Genomic DNA, 19,049 nt, shown 5'->3' with positions numbered 1-19,049 from the left:
GTAGTTGTGCGGTTGTGGTCAGTAGTCGTGTGGTTGTGGTGAGTAATTGTAGACACTCTTCACCCTCGTCATAATTTTTGCCCTCTGCATCTGAGTATCCATAGCAACAGCTCCGTTTGCGCAGCTCAATAATGACAGAGAGCTGTTAGCTGACGTTACCTAGCCACGTTGTCCCTCTAAACTCCCACAAACAGCTGTTACCTTTTTATTCCTAAATTTTCTCTATCCAATCAGAGGCATACAGCTCACCATTCTCTTTACAGACAGGAAAACTGGCCAGTTGAGGACGAAGCCAGTGAGCATTAGAAATCGACTCTTTATCATTCCAGGTCGTCCAGACGGGAAGCATTAGAAATCTTAGCGCTAGCTGTTCGGTTCTAAACAGATTCACAAATCATGGGAATTTGTCGAGCTATGAAGAAGTTCTCCCTCCGAGTCAAGTTGATAGGCAACAACAAAGTGTTTCTATTAAACTAAAGAAAAACTGCACTCTGACCCACACAACTTATTTGCTAGATTCATGAGTGTTGTTAGACAAAGCAAGAAAAGTCAGAGTGATTAGAGGGACAATATAGTGCTGAGTACCAGGCAGTTAGCCAGTTCGGTAGACTACTAATGACCATCAGCAGCATCAGAGTTTGGAGAAGCCTAATTACGTGACTAAACGGTCACGTGGAATTTGACTGCCATCATGACTCGTGACCGCCGGTGTGGCAGTAATACGAACACCGTAACAGCCCTAGGATGCACCCTTGTGGGGCCCACATGTTTCGGATCAGTGTGGAGGAGGTAATGTTGCCTACCTTTACCACCTGAAGACGGCCGGTCAGGAAGTTCAGGACCCAGTTGCATAGGGAGAAGTTCAGTCGCTGGGTGATATGGCCTAAAACTCATATCTCAATTTTTTCCAAATGTATGGACAATATATATATATAAATAAACAACAAAAAAATCCCCTAAGGATCGGACACTTAAAAAAAAAAATTGCCTACAAATGACATACCCAAATCTAACTGTCTGTAGCTTAGGACCTAAAGCAAGGATATGCATACTCTTGATACCATTTGAAAGGAAACACTTTGAAGTTTATGGAAATGTGAAATTAATGTAGGAGAATATAACACATTAGATCTGATCTTTGAAATGCTAGAGAAAGGCCATAATGTATTATTCCAGCCCATGCACAATTTAGATTTTGGCCACTAGATGACAGCAGTGTATGTGCAAAGTTTTAGACTTATCCAATGAACCATTGCATATCTGTTCAAAATGTTGTATCAAGACTGCCCAAATGTGCCTAATTGGTTTATTAATACATTTTCAAGTTCATAATTGTGCACTCTCCTCAAACAATAGCATGGTATTATTTCACTGTAATAGCTACTGTAAATTGGACAGTGCAGTTAGATTAACAAGAATGTAAGCTTTCTGCCCATATCAGATATGTCTATGTCCTGGGAAATGTTCTTGTTATTTACAACCTCATGCTAATCACATTAGCCTACGTTAGCTCAACTGTCCCGCGGGGGGCGACACCGATCCCGTAGAGGTTAAAGGTAAAATACACTGCATTTCAAACAGTCAACAATAATCGAATGATTTCAGGGCTTGTGAAATTAAACCAAGGCCGTGAGCTTTGTTGTGAGTTTAAAGGGCACTATGGTATTGAAGGCCAAGCTGTAGTCAATGAACAGCATCCTCACATATGCATTCCTTGTCCGGGTGGGTAAGAGCAGTGTACAGTGCAATAGCGACTGCGTTGTCCGTGGATTTGTCGAGCGGTAGACGAATTGGAGCAGGTTGAGTGTGTCTGTGAGGGAGGTGATGTGGTCTTTGACTAGCCTTGGAAAGCACTTCATGATGACAGAAGTGAGTTGTGCAAAGTTGATAGAGTTTTATTCAACATGATTCACAGCTTTAATGGCTGCCAAAGGTGCTTCCACCAAGTACGTTCAATAACTTTCTTTCACTTCGAAAGAAAATGTGGAGTAGGTTGTGTAGATCTAATTTAATCCCTTTTTAGATTAAATTTTCAGACAGCAAAATGTGAAAAAAAAGTTGAAAAGGGTGTAGACTTTCTATAGGCACTGTACACTTTTTCTTGAGCAGATGGTCTGGGGGCCAGAACATAATTACAAATAATTTGTAGACTGCAAATTGGCCTGCAAGAAGCCCAAACAGTTATACTATTTGACTAAAACAAAATCATTTCAAGCCTTGTTTACATTTGTATATGATAACATCTATTATGCGTGGGAATACTTTGGAACAGATTTACTCAATTAAATCACTTGTAGCTGATTTGCTGGGATTTTTACAGTCTTTTAAGTCCAACTATAAAAAAAATAAACCGGTTTTAAGGACAATTACTTGAATTGTAGCTATACAAACCTAGTTAAATAAAAAATGTATTTAAAAAACCCAGCAGAGAACAGGTAGGACAGGCTTCTGTAGCTTTCCCATGTGAATGCACAGTCATAAACTCATTAGCTACAGAACTATACAAAACCAAGAAACAAGATTCAACATTGTCATGTGTTATCAATAGACATTGTTTGACAATAGCAATGTGTGTTGTAACCGTACTTGCCACAGATGGAACAAGGAGCCAGATGTTTAACTGTATGGGTGAAACACTTTAAAAAGCAGACTAACTCAATTGCCGGAGAGGAAGGAAAACACTCAGGGAATTCACCATGAGGCCAATGTTGACTATAAAACAGTTACAGTGTTTAATGTCTACGATAGGAGAAAACTCAGGACGGATCAAAAACATTGTAGCTACTCCACAATACTAACCTAATTGACAGCACCATGTTATGGGTATGCTTGTAATTGTTAAGGACTAGGGAGTTTTTCCAGGATAAAAAATAAACGGAGTGGAGCGAAGCACGGGCTAAATTCCAGAGTAAAACATGGTTCAATCTGCTTTCCACCAGCCACTGGGAGATGAACTCACTTTTCAGCAGGACAATAACCTAAAACACAAGGCCAAATCTACACTGGAGTCGCTTACCAAGAAGACAGTGAATGTTCCGGAGTGGACGAGTTACAGTTTTGACTAATCTGCTTAAATACCTATGGCAAGACCTGAAAATGGTTGTCAAGGAATGATGGGCAACCAATTTGACAGAACTTGAAGAACTTTGAAAATAATAAATGAGAAAATGTTACAGGTGTGGAAAGCTCTTAGAGACCTACCCAGAAAGACTCAGCTGTAATCACTGCCAAAAGGTGATTCTAACATGTATTATCTCAGGGGGATGAATACTTACCTAATTAAGTTTAAATGTTTGACAGAGTATTTTGTGTAGATCTTTGATAAAAAAAAGACAAATAAATACATTTTCATCCCATTTTGTAAAAAAAGTCAAGAGGTGTGAATACTTTCTGAAAGCACTGTATGCCTTAATTTCTCAAAAATAGACTCCTACCTTTCATTCAATACCGAATTTTACATGCTCCTATGAACTTCACATCTTAGTGCTCACGGGTTTTTTTTACACGTAAATGCTTAGGATCCTAAATCAGAGAGACAGTGTAAAAGTTCAAAGATCTGGCAGTTTCAGGTTTGCCTCATCATCAACAGCTAGGTTTCCATCCAATTGGCGACAGATTTTCATGTGAATATTGAAAAAAATTGACTTGTTGCGAATGCGTGATGACATAGTGCCCCTAAAAATAACTTTTGCGTTCAAATTCCCATTTACCGAATAAAAAATACAAGTTAAATGAGTTTTCATCGTATTTTCAACTCTACTGATGGTTTTGTCACAAAAATGTTTGCGTTATATAGCGAATGTGCCCACTCTGGTGTTAGCACCTGCACTCTACCCAACAACTCGCAGATACAGCGCGGGTATAGCCTACAGGATTATTATGGTCATAATAGCAATACTTTTTTTGATTTGTCAAACGGCAGCCAGGCATTGATCATTACGCCACCAGAATAAGACTCAATATTTATTGGAAAGGAGCATCAAGCTCATCCCCTTGCATTTTCATCATAATCTATTTAATCTGTAGCCTAATAAACTGCATGCTTTCCTGATGCGTAGTGGGAGGTCCACACGACATATCGTTTCCACTGCCAATTCTCACATAATTAATATTGCAGACACAAAAAGATCAGACCTTCTAGCATTTTTAGACATTTTGAAGGTTTTCCGACAAATTTGCTGTTTCCATCATGCCTGTCGTGACATTTTTTTTTTATCCGACATGTACTTTACTTGCATAAACGGGTTGGATGGAAACCTGGTTACAAACACACTACATTCTTCAAACTGAACAAACATCCTGTATTGCACATGGGGGAAGAACATCGCTAATGCAAAACTAGCCTGGTTCCACACTATTGGCTATTTGCTGTAGCATATAGCCATTTATGATACATCATGATGATTGTCATGCCAAACAACAATGAACCATAGACTGCAATGAACGAACAAAGAGGCGTTGGCTAGCCACTAAAGCACAAACAGGCTGGACCACAAGGCTAGACCTAATGCAAAACCACAGGTATAGAATCACAACAGGAAGTTGCCCGCTGCGTGAAGTGAGTTTTCATATTCTGGTCACCATGGTAACCGTGTGCAGTGCCAGGCCAAGGCCAGAGAATCCGGACAGTTTGACAACTGGACAGGACCGGGGGAACAACAGGAAACAGGAAAGGGACTTTGAATTGGAGGTTGAAAAGACTGGGACTCAACTGAACTGAGGAAGTGCAGAATTGGACTTGAAAACAATCAAAAGGCTACAGAAATACACATTAACAGCACACAAACCCATAGCAGAGATGTTTAAATCACTTCAAACTATATTTGGTCTTTAAACCCATGTCTTCTGTGAATGGACATATCATCAATGCTGACCTATAGACGCATCTTTACGAGAAAGAAGTGGATACCTTTTTTTTTTTTCACACGACAATTCTGAAAGAGATTATGTCTTTGAGATACCCTACCCCAAGGAAATAAGGAAATCTGTACAGTATAGATGCCATATCATCCAATAGACATGGAGAAGTGTACATGAGGACATTAGCCCACATTAGTCCTCTCCAGTACGTACTCTCTCTCTCCACTCAGTGGTGAAGTAGAGTCCTACATCATGCAACAGAGCGCAGGAGGGATTTGTTTCTGTATTCATATTTCAGGATTTTACAACTAGCGTCAGACTCCGCAAAGCCCCTGCTAAGAGCTAAACTGTGAGGTGGTCCCCTTCTGTCTATAGCCCAGTATCATGCACATGCCGTCCGTTCGGTTTGGCAGAGAAAGCTGGTGTGAATCCCAAATGGCAACCTATTCCCTATATATATTGCACTATTTTTGACTAGAGCGAATAGGGTGAGAAGCCTATTCCCATTTGGGAAGCAGCGCTACAGTGCATTTTTTCTCCCTGGCTGGCCCTGCATTCAGACAGTCTTGCTAAGGCTCAGAGCTCTGGCTAATCTACACTGAGTGTACAAAACATTAAGGACACCTTCCTAATTGAGTTGCACTCCAATGCTTCCCACAGTTGTGCCAGGTTGGCTGGATGTCCTTTGGGTGGTGGACCATTCTTGATAGAAAACGGGAAACTGTTGAGTGTGAAAAACGCTGCAGCGTTGCAGTTCTTGACACAAACCGGTGCACCTGGCACCTACTACTATACCCCGTCCAAAGGCACTTCAATATAATGTCTTGTCAATTCACCCTCTGAATGGTACACATACACAATCCATGTCTCAATTGTCTCACAGCTTAAAAATCCTTCTGAACCTGCCTTCTCCCCTTAATCTACACTGATTGAAGTGGAATTAACAAGTGGCATCAATAAGAGATCATAGCTTTCACCTGGTCAGTCTGTCATGGAAAAGAGCAGGTGTCCTTACTGTTTTCTACACACAGTGCATGATCGTAACTCAAATTCTGACCAAAACAGAAAAAGCTGTTGAGAGGGTAAATCATGAGCTAAATCTGTAAATCATCAGCTGAGTAAATCAGAATCTGTTGACGAGAGGGGTTGGATAAACCTTTGATTAAGTGTAGAATGGCCAGTCAGTATGTTGGGTAACTGACTGGCCAGGCTACCTCCTCCACCCAAGTCTCTTCCCACAGCCACCCTGTCTCACATCTGGCAAACAAGGCTGCCTCCACCGTGGCCTATGGGTTAATGTTCCAGACCCGTGAGAAGCACAAAGCAGACGTCAATCTTTGTTTCCCCTAACTCAAACAGCCCATTCAGTGGATGTTTTTCTCCAATAGCTTCCTGTTTGGGCTTGTTAAGGCCCTCATTTCCCAGAAGGCCATAGGGGTGGTTGCCTTGGCCGCATAACGGCAGGGTCAAGCTAAGCTGAATATCTGAACCGTGGGATATTCCCCTTGGTGGGGTGGAACGACCGACAGGCCGGCCGGCCTGCCACATCCTGCTTTATCAAAGTGAGGAAGTGCAGTGAGCAGGGTGGAGCCCAGTAGCCTATATTCAGCATCCCCCTCCCTCCAGAGTCCAGACATCACCTTTCTCCACTCCACTCTATGACCCATCAACTGTATACCAACACATAACAGGGGTTGGGATTTGAGACCACATAAATATTTCAGAATCACAGTAGGCCTAAGTTTCACCATTCAAGCTTGAACTGACAGCTTTTAGGCCTTTACAAATTCCCTGTTGTAGGAAACTTGAGATGTTCTTACATCAATCAATCAATCAATCAAATGTATTTATAAAGCCCTTCTTACATCAGCTGATGTCACAAAGTGCTGTACAGAAACCCAGCCTAAAACCCCAAACAGCGAGCAATGCAGGTGTAGAAGCACGGTGGCTAGGAAAAACTCCCTAGAAAGGCCGGAACTTAGGAAGAAACCTAGAGAGGAACCAGGCTATGAGGGGGTACCCAGTCCCCTTCTGGCTGTGCCAGGTGGAGATCATAACAGAACATGGTCAAGCTGTTCAAATGTTCATAGATGACCAGCAGGGTCAAATAATAATAATAATAATAATAATAATAATAACAGGCCTAGTTGCCTACTGTATGTGACACGTCTTTGAGTAGCCTAATGTGTCTGGTTTTTTCCAGTTCATTGAGCACAGTTCCCCGAGGCTGTTGAATAATGATGATATCTGTGACTTCTAGAACAAGGTTCCGGTTACCCCGTTTCCCCCTTTAGGGAGAGATCAGGCAGATAAAAGCGATTTTAAAACACAATTACCACTTCCACTAAAGACCAGTGAGCTCTAATGACAGACATTAACACCCACAGCCACGAGCTCTGGCCACTCAACCAAACCTACCTATTATCACACGGCCTAGGCCTAACCAGAGCCCCAAAAATCGCTCAAAACCACTCAAACACAACTGCTGAAAAGTGTTAAACGAAGCAGCGCAGTGTCTGTAATAACAGCGTAATACATTTTTTTTCCCATCGGATGGCTTGCTGATAGGTCATCATCTTTCAAAAGGTCAACTGACCAAGGAACATCTGATAAAACACACGTGATAACAACTGACTCCAGTCCAAGCATAACAAGCTAAGACATTTCCACACTCTGGCACTGGTTGGATTTAATTTTATACTGCAACCTCATACTGAACATAAACAGACAAGCCCAGTAAACTACCACACTCATAATACTCTAGCTCCTTTAACACAAATCTGATGTACTTCAGTTCAGCAGCAGGCGAAGCATTGCCACCCGACTTCTGAGATCAAAAGATTCTTTCCCAGCACAGCTGGAATGTCAGAGATCAGGTGGATTCCAGCTGATCACTCTGTGCCAGACAGACCTGAGCAGAGCATTCCTGAAGGTAAGCATGACTGGACATGCCTGATCAGAGTTCTCTTCTGGAATCCTGCCTAGAGAGTGAGAGGAGGCCTTGGAGCAGAGGTGGGTCTCTGCCCACAGCCCACTGCACTAGCTGATCTCTCAAGCTACAGTACAAGCACAAAATAGGCCAAGTATACAATCAACGCACATTCCAAGGGTGGAGCAGAAGGAAATAGTTCATATACATTTCATGAGGGGTCTTGAAGATCACACAATCTTATCAACTGACATGAGACTTATCACCAACGTAACAACAGACAGGACAGAAGAGACGAGGGAAGATGCACTCAAAGCTATTATGCTAAAGACAGATGCTATTGTCCTTACCGTATAGGCGCCAATCCTGCAAATGCATAGGGTGAGATGCATGCACTCAGACATTGTCCACGGCTAAAGGCAAGTGCTTTCCTCAACAACTAACGAGTCACTGACAGCAACAGAGGACACAGTCAGAGAGGAAGACAGAACAGAGTGAGACAGAGCAGCAGCAGGGGGAAAGCGACAGGACTCTAGTCAAGAGTTATGATCCAACGAAGCCCATCGCCAGCTCTCAGCAACTTCATCTGGGAAGTAGAGGCTAGAGAGAGAGAGAGAGGAGAGAGAGAGAGAGACAGGAAATCTGTTCACACTAATTTCGATCAAACCACAGTTATGACACTGGTGATTCAGCAAACTATACAAGGCATATGGCTGCTAGGCTATGTCTGATCTACAAAAGGTTAGACTAGCGGATTACAGATAACTGGTCCCGTCAACTCAATATCCAGTTTGAAGATTAACAGGTCTTCATAATACAGTCAACATGTCCAGTTTAAAAAAAAATATCCTTATAATACAGTCAACATGCGAAAAACATCTACCATCCACTGTCCTTCCAAACCCTGATTCCACTGAGCTACAGTGAGCTGGTAAAGTCTGTAAGGCCCTGCAGAAGAGTTTATTCGAAGCAGATCTGGAAAGGTACCTCTGTTTACCGTCTGTTCTCTCACAGTCTGTGTCACACTACTATCCTCAAAAACCTTCCCATACGAATGTGAACCAATAGGCTAGTCTTTCACTCCTGTCTTGGTAATGTTTTACAAACTGGTTTCCACACCTCTCACCAATAACCAATTTCTCAGAGTTCTTCGGGGACTCTTGGACTGCAAGCTAAACTGTTGGATGAAAGGAGGCAGAGGCACTTGAAAAGCCCAAGCTTCATTATTATAAGGATATCTTACTAAGACTGACTTATGAAAAACAAGACATAAAAAGTACAGATACTTGAGTCAAAATTCACTAGTCAAGAAAGTTACATACCTATTACAAAAATAAGTATGCGCCTAGAAAAATCATTGAGAGGAAAGAGAGAGAGAGTGTGGAATGTTTGAGACTCTAGAACTGAACTGTGTTCACCTGTGGTTCTAAATCCCATCCAAAGAAAGAGAGTTGAAACTAAGACTTCTAGATCCAAAATGACCTCACTTCCGTAAGAGGATGTAGGCCTAGTTTATCCTCTGAGTAGGCAGCTCGAGATAATGTAGCCTTCTGTACATAGACGTATTTTTATATAATAATGAGGATAATAATGATGATACAGGGTGACTAATTCCCCACATGCTAGCACTACCAGACCCATACAGTATATTCAGATAATAGCCTACATAAATGTAATCTAAATGACATCTAAATAGGCTATATGGGCGATTCCCCGCCAGCGTAAGCTAAAAATTCTATGATCTGTGAATGCTACATGGTACAGACGACATCTTGGTGTCGTTATACTTCTTATAGCATGCTTTAAAATAAGGACTACGTTCAGATTCTGAAATATAACTTCTCACATTCATTTATTTAAGATGAAATATATTATTATTAAAAGCTCAAAAGTACCCTTTTTGATATTGCTTATTTTCTGACATATTGCTAAGGACAATATAAAATGATTTGTGATACAACATCCTGCCTCCCAATGAAGTTACAACGTGAGAATAGCTTACGCTGGCGTGGAAATCGCCCATATGACTCTGATCTAGGCTGTGATTGGTCTTTAGACCAATCAGCTCAGAAAAAGATCTGCTGTGAAAATATCTGAGGTAACTGGTCAAAAGACCAATTAGTGGGGGAAAAAGATCAGTATTGCGCTGCTGGTGTGAACGCAGCCTTTGTGATATCGCTGATCTTTCCCAAGATCCGGGTAACAAAACTAGGCTGGCTGCAAGCATGAAGTGCGGCCATGACGTCAACTGAACTGTGTGGATATTTCGTCCTATTGCCCTGCTCAGTCATGCAGGCATTGTGGACATTAAAATCTCTTCAGTGATCAAAGGTCACCATCTGATCATCTGCGTTAAACAGGTGGGGCTGCATCCCAAATAGCATGCATTCCCTATAAAGTGCGCTACTTTTGACCAGGGCTCATAGGACTCTAGACAAAAGTAGTGCACTATATAGATTCCTTGACACGAATCAACAGCCTCTTTCATGGAGGTGACCTGTTCCTTCTGTGAGGTAAGGGCAGATAACTTCGTGCTATTCAAAAAAAATGAATTTGACAATGTCAGGCCAAATCCAGAAATGAATCCGTGTCCATAATACAACAATTGAAAGGACTGTAGTGATGGGAAAAGACAGAAGTTGTAAAATGTGAAAAACATAATAACGATAAAAGAAGCGCCCACCCTCTACTCCACCTCACACAGTGGAGGAAGCCAAGCTCTCTGAAAAAACACAACTGGCAGTTTAAAAAAAACACTCGTCTCCGTGCCAACCGTTAAGGGCAACGGGTCCACCCATTCCATGTAAGCTGAAAATCTCCCGTGGATGTTTTTTTCTTCCATCAAAACAGCTGTGATGCACTGCAGGGCTCCAATAATGTTTTTCCGTAACAAATTCTATGGAAAATTGTAATCCTTGAGGTTAAGTAGAGAGTGGACTGGAGAGTGAGTAGCTAATCTTTAATTTAACTGTTTATTGCCTGTGATCCAGTCGAGTGGGGTTCAGTTCCTCTCCATGCACAGTAATATCACTATCCTGATCCCAGATCTGTGTGTGCCGTCTTGCCAACTCCTCTGTATGCTTGGGGAATTTCCAGGATAAAAAGAAAAGGGAATGTAGCTAAGGTGGGGGCGGGGGTACTTATCTCATCAAAACATAGTAGGGTATTATTTTTCATTAGTTACAATTTTTTTATTGCATTTTTCCTTCCACTTTGACATTAGAGCATTTTGTGTACAATTCTTGACAAAACAATTTTACAATTCAATCCATTTTAACCCCAAAATGTGGAAAAAGTCACTGTATCTTTAAGATATTTTCTCATTTCTCGCATCATAAGGAAGGAGGATAAGGAAAGTTCACAGAAGTAACAAGAAAAAGTAGACTTATCAGTTAGTTAGTGTTTTTACTGATATCAATTTTGTTGATCAATTCTTAAGGGATTACAACTCGAAATTCCGTTAACAAAAATCGTTGGCTACAATGGGAAATTAAAGTAGTTACAAACCAGTTGGGTTCATAAATTTGGACAGCACAATACTATACAGTACAGCACAGTAGAACACAGTAGAGTGCAGTAGAGAAAAGTAGGTAAGTATAGTTCTGTACAGTACTATACACAGAGTAGAGTACTGAACTATATTCTACTGCACTGAACTCTACTGTTGGGCTGAGCGATATTTTGAATGAAGCTGATTAATTCCTATTTATGTTCTTGTGCGATATTCCAAATGCCTGTATCGCAGAATCGAGTTTTTTTTGTTGTACATTTCGTTTTTATGAGCGTTCATTTCCACTTGTTCTCATGTCGTCTTTTTGGTCTCGTCTGCTCCTTCTGTGTTGGGCACCTTCCCATTTACACCAGAGATGTGTATATAATGACGAGATTCTCATGTCTCCACCCTAACAATGGGAGTCGTTGTCCCAAAGGCGGGAAGGCAGGCGACAAGCTTTGGTTCAAAATAAGAGCATAGGGCTAATCTTGGAAAAAATGTTGGACCCATTTTTGGGAGAGTGAATCTTCTCGCTTCGCCTCTTTCTCCCAAGCCCCTCCCTCTACCACTCACAACAACAAAGATGAGAGATCACGTCTTCCTCTCTGACAAACAGTTTCAACACGCAATTTGGACACCAAATATAGACACCGAAACACGGAGACATTATTTTACTGTAATAGAGGAGAAGTTAACCTTTCGAACCATACCTTGTATATGCTTCAACTCCTCAAATTTCAATCATAACAGACAATAATAAAACGGATGCACCATTCCGGAAAATTAACGCTCAGTTTGTTGCGCGCACATTACGGTACCACGTTTCGCTAGTAGCATTTTAGTCTTATGGTTGTGGAAGGCATATATTTCTGCCTAGGTATAATTTCAAACTCTGAATTCATTCGATTATTGCTGTTTAAAATGCAGTATATTTGACTTTTAAATTGTACAAAGTTTATTTAGATAATTCTAATTTGTTTTAATCGAGATATATCTCAATCGCCCAAAGGTTAGGAAAAAAAATTGAGATATCAAATCATTTATTTATTTATATAGTCCTTCTTACATCAGCTGATATCTCAAAGTGCTGTACAGAAACCCAACCTAAACCCCCAAACAGCAAGTAATGCAGGTGTAGAAGCACGGTGGCTAGGAAAAACTCAGATATGAGTTTTAGGCCATATCGCCCAGCCCTACTCTACTGTAGTGTACTCTAGTATACTCTACTGAACTCAACTTTACTGTTATGTGCTGTACTCTACTTAGCTGTGCTTTGATGTCCAAAGTTGTGAAACAGATGTCTATGATTGGTTCAGATTTGTTCCGGAGCAACCAAATGTGGTCTTGCTTGGGGGCAAATAATAGCCAGCGTGTAGAATAATACCTCAAATATGCAAAGGTGGATATTGCATATTTCTACATTTGTGTACCTATTTAGGATTCATCACCATAACCATAATTATGCATTTCTGTGTTGTACAGATCAGGCGTTACAGGGTGTAAATCCAGTACACTTACTGTAGTTCAATAATCTAAATACATTTTGTCAGTGTCATGTCATAGCTGACACCCCATTCTTTCTGCAGACATCGCTGAATCTTAATTCGTTTCAGATTTTTAACAGAGTTTTTGGAAAACGTGGACACATTAAAAAAAAAAAATGAGGGAGATTTTACCAAAATTCTGTTTGCATCTGAACAGTTCTTCCAGTAAATGTGTTCTTGTAAAATGCTTAGTGTGAAATTGTTAAAAGTAGTCCTTGTGCATAGAGCTGTATGGTTTGTTAAACTGTGAAATCAATGTTTTTTGTTTGGCATACATTTTAAGTGAACGTGGAATTGCCAATACCACAACACCAAAGACAAAACCTCCTCATCTGTAACAGTAATAAGAGAAGGGCTTCTGCCAATGGCCCTGCAAGTTACACAATCAAATGAGAAAGGAGAACACCTAAGATGCCTATTCTGTTTAGTTGTCAGGCCTACCTAAACAATCCCTTTTTTCTAAGCTTGTCACCTGCCTTCCCGCCTTTGGGACAATGACTCCCATTGGGGAGCGAAAGAGCGAAAGAGACGAAAGAGACGAGACCAAAAATACAACATGAGAACAAGCGGACATAAACGCATATAAAAAAAAAACATTAGGATTAATCAAATTAATTCGACATATCGCTCAGCCCTAGTTCCTTACTAATCACTGACTTTAAATTCATCAATCAAGTAAAAGGGAGGAGCGAAAACTTGACACACACACACACACACACACACACACACACAGCGGCCTAAGGCACTGCATCTCAGTGCAAGAGGCGTCACCACAGTCCCTGGTTCGAATCCATGCTGTATCACATCCAGCCATGATTGGGAGTCCCATAGGGCAGCGCACAATTGGCCCAGCGTCGTCTGGGTTTGGCAGGAGTAGGCCGTCATTGTAAATAAAAATTTGTTCTTAACTGACTTGCCTAGTTAAATAAAGGTTCAATAAAAAATATATATATATACCTCAATTACCTGGTACCCCTGCACATTGACATGGTACTGTTACACCTTGTATATAGCAAAGTTATTGTTACTCATTGTGTGTCTATTATTACTTTAGTTTTTTGCTTTTCTATTATTTCTCCCCAAAAAGAAATTCTCTGCATTGTTGGGAAGGGCCCGTAAGTAAAAATTTGACTGTTAGTCCACACCTGTTGCTTATTGGATTTGATTTTACTGCAAGCTCATTATCTTTCTCCCTCGGTTGGTTTGAAGCCAACATTTGCAGTGCTATTTTCAGCCTTGTTAGTTCTTCAGGAAGAGCTCCATCCTACGACAACTTCTTATCAGCTCTTCCCATGGGAGAAAACACAAGGACCTTTACAGTTCAAGGGACAACAAGCTAATGAATGGCATGATTCTGCATTCATGCAGGAGTACTGAACTTCGTGGCTATGCCTGTAAACTAAAAAGACAGTCATACTGGCAGACAGGTCAAAAGCATTAGCCATATAGCCCCTAAACACAAACAAGGCTGGTAAAGGCAGCCCCCTCATACCCCTTGAATTGTTCCACATTTTGTTGGGTTACAGCCTGAATTTAAAATGGATTACGTTTAGATTTGTCACTGGCCTACACACAATACTCCAGAATGTCAAAGTGGAATTACGTTTTTCAAAAATGTTACAAATAAAAAAATAAAAGTTTAAATGTATTGAGTCAATAAGTACTCAACCCCTTTGTTATGACAAGTCTACATTAGTTCAGGAATAAAAATGTGCTTAACAATTCACATATTAAGTTGCAATAATTGTGTTTAACATTATTTTTGAATGACTACCTCATCTCTGTACACATAATAAGGTCCCTCAGTCAAGTAGTGAATTTAAAACACAGATTCAACAGCAAACACCAGAGAGGTTTTACAATGCCTCAAAGAAAGGCACCTATAGGTAGATGAAAAAATTAAAAAGCTGACATTGAATATAAATGTTTTAAAAAAATTGTACAACATCCTGTTTGCAACAAGGCACTAAAGCAATACTACAAAAAATGTGGCAAAGCAATTAAGCTTCGGTCCTGAATAGAAAGTGTTTTGTTTGTCGCAAATCCAATACAACCCATTATTGAGTACCACTCTCCATATTGTCAAGCCTAGTAATGACTGCATCATGTTATGGGTATTCTTGTAATCGTTAAGGACTGGGGAGTTTTTTAGGATAAAAAAGAAACAGAATGGAGCTAAGCACAGGGAAACCAGAATAGAAAGAGGAGTGGGAGGCCCCGGTGCACAACTGAGCAAGACGACAAGTACATTAGAGTGTCTATTTTGAGAAAAATACGCCTCACACAACGTCAACAGTGAAGAGGCGACTCCGGGATGCTGGCCTTCTAGGCAGAGTTGAAAAGAAAAAGCCATATCTCAGACTGGCCAATAAAAATAAAAAATTAAGATGGGCAAGAGAACAGACACTGGACAGAGGAACTCTGCCTAGAAGGCCAGCATCCCAGAGTTGCCTATTCTTCACTGTTGACATTGAGACTGGTGTTTTGCGGGTACTATTTAATGAAGCTGCCAGTTGAGGACTTGTGAGGCGTCTGTTTCTCAAACTAGACACTAATGTACTTGTCCTCTTGCTCAGTTGTGCACTGGGGCCTCCCACTCCTCTTTCTATTCTGGTTAGAGATAGTTTGCGCTGTTCTGTGAAGAGAGTAGTACACAGCGTTGTACCAGAGCTTCAGTTTCTTGGCAATTTCTTCTATGGAATAGCCTTCATTTCTCAGAACAAGAATAGACTGACGAGTTTCTGAATAAAGGTTTTTGGCCATTTTGAGCCTGTAATTGAACCCACAAATGCTGATGCTCCAGATTCTCAACTAGTCTAAAGGCAAGTTTTAATGCTTCTTTAAATCAGAACAACAGTTTTCAGCTGTGCTAAGATAATTGCAAAACGTATTCTAATGATCAAGTAGCCTTTTAAAATGATAAACTTGGGTTAGCGAACACAACGTGCCATTGGAACACAGGAGTGATGGTTGCTGATAATGGTCCTCTGTACGCCTATGTATATATTACATAAAAATTGCAGTTTCCAGCTACAATAGTCATTTACAACATTAACAACGTCTACACTGTACTTCTGATCATTTTAATGGACAAAAAAAGTGTTTTTCTTTCAAAAACAAGAACATTTCTAAGTGACACCAAACTTATGAACGGTAGTGTACATACATACATACATACATACATACATACATACATACATACATACATACATACATACATACATACATACATACATACATTGGATGAAGGCCATATAATGTGATAAAAAAAATATTAGAATGAAATCAAGCTTTAAACAGCTGGCCTAATAGCCATTATGACTAGGCTACCGACTTTCTGACTAGGCTACTAGCCTATTATGGCTAAAACTACAGGCAGTCCAAGATTGTTTGTTGGCCCAGCTTTAATGGTTGCAATTTTTGTTGGTGTAAAATGGTCAATAAACTAGTGCTCCTCCAAGCAGATCAGATCGATAGACTGACCCCAAAATCCTTTATACGGTGTTCAATTAATCAATTATAAAAACACCAAAATTGGCTAATTGTCTGAAATTAAGGTAAACTAAAGCCACACATGGCAGCATGAAAAGCAAAGGAAAATACCATACCAGATAATCCATGAAATACTTCAGTTTGACGTTCTCTTCAAAAATACAAATTTCAATTACGAAGTTGGTTGGGGTCGGCGTATTCCAGGTAAAATGGATGCATTCAAATCTTGATTTGGTGTAAACTATTTTGCCTTTGTATTCCCCACCTTGGCCAAAAACAGCAATATAATCAATGTGTGCAGAGCGTGTTGGTTTCGACGCGTTGAAACTCTGTGGGTTATGCAATTACTATTGTCTTATAGTCTAGCTAACATAAATCTAAACATGATATTCTATGCACGGCCTTATTTTCATCTGGCTTTGTTTTGGTCCTTATTCCCTAGCAAGAATCCGAGTTCAGGCTGTACAGGATATGTTGCAGGAAGTATGGATAGTTTTTTCAAGGTCTTCACTAGTTACCACAGACACAAAGTCATAATTACGGCTAAACCCCGCCCATTTCTATAATTTATCTTCTTAAAATCTTATTTTAAACCTAACATTAACCACACTGCTAATCTTATTCCTAACACTACCCTTATATCGAGAGCAAAAATCACATTTGTGCTTTCATGATTTTTTACGATATAGCCGTTTTTACTTTGTGGCTGTGGTAACTAGTGATAGCCCTTTTTCAGGCGCAGCATTATGAAAGATATTCGAGCGAAACGGTGATATCCGGCTATAGTCTTAATTTGGTTAGACCTGACTATATGATATATCGCAGACATTTGAAACCCTATATATTAAAATAAATTAAATTATGTTGATGCTATACTATCGATTAAAGTTGGATGGGTTAAAATCAAAACCTCAACCACCGTTTTGAAACTTGGTCGAAACCCGGAAACGTACTTAAGTTGGTTTTCTTGGATTTTATTACCTCCCCCACTCGTCATTAGACGTCACGTGACCTGTGTACAGGATTTGCTTCATTTACTTGAACGATTAAACATTTTTGCAAGGCTGTCCCATTTGCTACACTAAACCAGTCACCATCGTTACATCTGGGTTTTATTATTTGAAAAACATGACAATTTACTGTATCTTCAAAGTAAGAGAATTTCCTCCCTCCTCCAATAATGTGTGTATCTTGACCTCTAGTGGTTTATACGTGACGATACAAGTTGTGCTTGAGGCACTCTCTTCACAATGTTAACATCAGCAAACCGCTCGAACACATGACGCGATACAGGTGGTTTACGGTTGTGAGGCAGGTTGGACGTAGAGTCAAATTCTCTAGAGAAATGAACATTACATTCTCTGGCAACAGCTCTGATGGACATTCCTGCAGTCAGCACACCCATTGCACACTTCTTGATATGCCACACCTGTCAGGTGGATGGATTATCTTGATAAAGGAGAAATGCTCACTAACAGGCATGTAAACAAATGTGTGTGCAACATTTAAGAGAATTATGCTTTTTGTGCGTATGGAACATTTCTGGGATCTTTTATTTCAGCTCATGAAACATGGAACCAACACTTTACATGTTGCGTATATATTTTTGTTCAGTATAATTTACAAATTAAGCAATTTTCATTAGTGAGTCTGCCAGATCAGAGGCAGCAGATAGATCACCAGGGATGTTATCTTGATAAGTGCATGAATTGGGCCATTTTCCTGTCCTCCTAACCATTCAAAATGTAATGAGTACTTTTGGGTGTCAGGGACAATGGATGGAGTAAAAAGTACAATATTTTCTTTTGGAATGTAGTGGAGTAAAAGTTGTCAAACATATAAATAGTAAAGTACAGATACCCTCAAAAACGACTTACATGGTACCCCTCAGAGCCTGGTTCCTCACTAGGTTTGTTCCTAGGTTCCTTCCTTTCTAGGGAGTTTTTCCTAGCCACCGTGCTTCTACATCTGCATTGCTTGCTATTTGGGGTTTTAGGCTGGGTTTCTCTATAAGCACTTTGTGACATCTGCTGATGTAAAAATTGCTTTATAAACTGGATGGTTCGAGCCCTGAATGCTGATTGGCTGACAGCCACGGTATATCAGACCATATACCACGGGTATGACCCAAAAAATATTTTGACTTCTCTAATTACATTGGTAACCAGTTTGTAATAGCAATGAATCAAATCAAATTGTATTTGTCACATGAGCCGAATAAAACAAGTGTAGACCGGCAGGTACGTAGCCTAGTGGTTAGAGCGTTGGGACAGTAACTGAAAGGTTGCTAGATAGAATCCCCGAGTTGACAAGGTAAAAATCTGTCATTCTGCCCCTGAACAAGGCAGTTAACCCACTGTTCCCAGGCTGTCATTGTAAAAAATAATTTGTTCTTAACTGACTTGCCTAGTTAAATAAAGGTTAAAACAAGTTTTTGTTTTACCGTGAAATGCTTAATTACAAGCCCTTAACCAACAATGCAGTTCAAGAAATAGAGTTAATAAAATATTTACTAAATAAACTAAAGCAAAAACGAAAATAAAAAGTAATAAAATAACAATAAGGAGGCTATATACAGGGGTTACCGGTACATGTGCTGGGGTGCCCATTTGATTAATTGTTCAGCAGTCTTATGGCTTAGGGGTAGAAGCTGTTAAGGAGCCTTTTGGACCTAGACTTGGCGCCCCGGTACTGCTTGCCGTGCGGTAGCAGAGAAAAGTCTATGACTTGG

The 19,049-nt window shown here is 40.2% G+C and overlaps 1 protein-coding gene across 4 annotated transcripts in view; it reads right to left on the bottom strand.

The window, feature by feature from the left end:
• Positions 1–16,811, bottom strand: part of LOC100380425 (ADP-ribosylation factor-like 15) — a 63,791-nt gene extending 46,980 nt beyond the window's left edge. The window contains exons 1-2 of one of the 4 annotated variants that reach the window (XM_014124614.2): positions 16,435–16,811; positions 8,140–8,389 (exon numbers count right to left, since the gene is read on the bottom strand). In XM_014124614.2, the coding sequence (XP_013980089.1) occupies positions 8,140–8,193 (54 nt within the window). In that variant the 5' untranslated portion in view covers positions 8,194–8,389; positions 16,435–16,811. 4 annotated transcript variants of the gene reach the window in all.
• Between the last annotated feature and the right edge of the window lie 2,238 nt (positions 16,812–19,049).

This window comes from Salmo salar, chromosome ssa01 (assembly GCF_905237065.1).
Source record: "Salmo salar chromosome ssa01, Ssal_v3.1, whole genome shotgun sequence".
Lineage (NCBI taxonomy): Eukaryota > Metazoa > Chordata > Actinopteri > Salmoniformes > Salmonidae > Salmo > Salmo salar.
The sequence above is the reverse complement of the archived record's forward strand: the minus strand, read 5'-3'. Positions and strand labels throughout refer to the sequence as shown.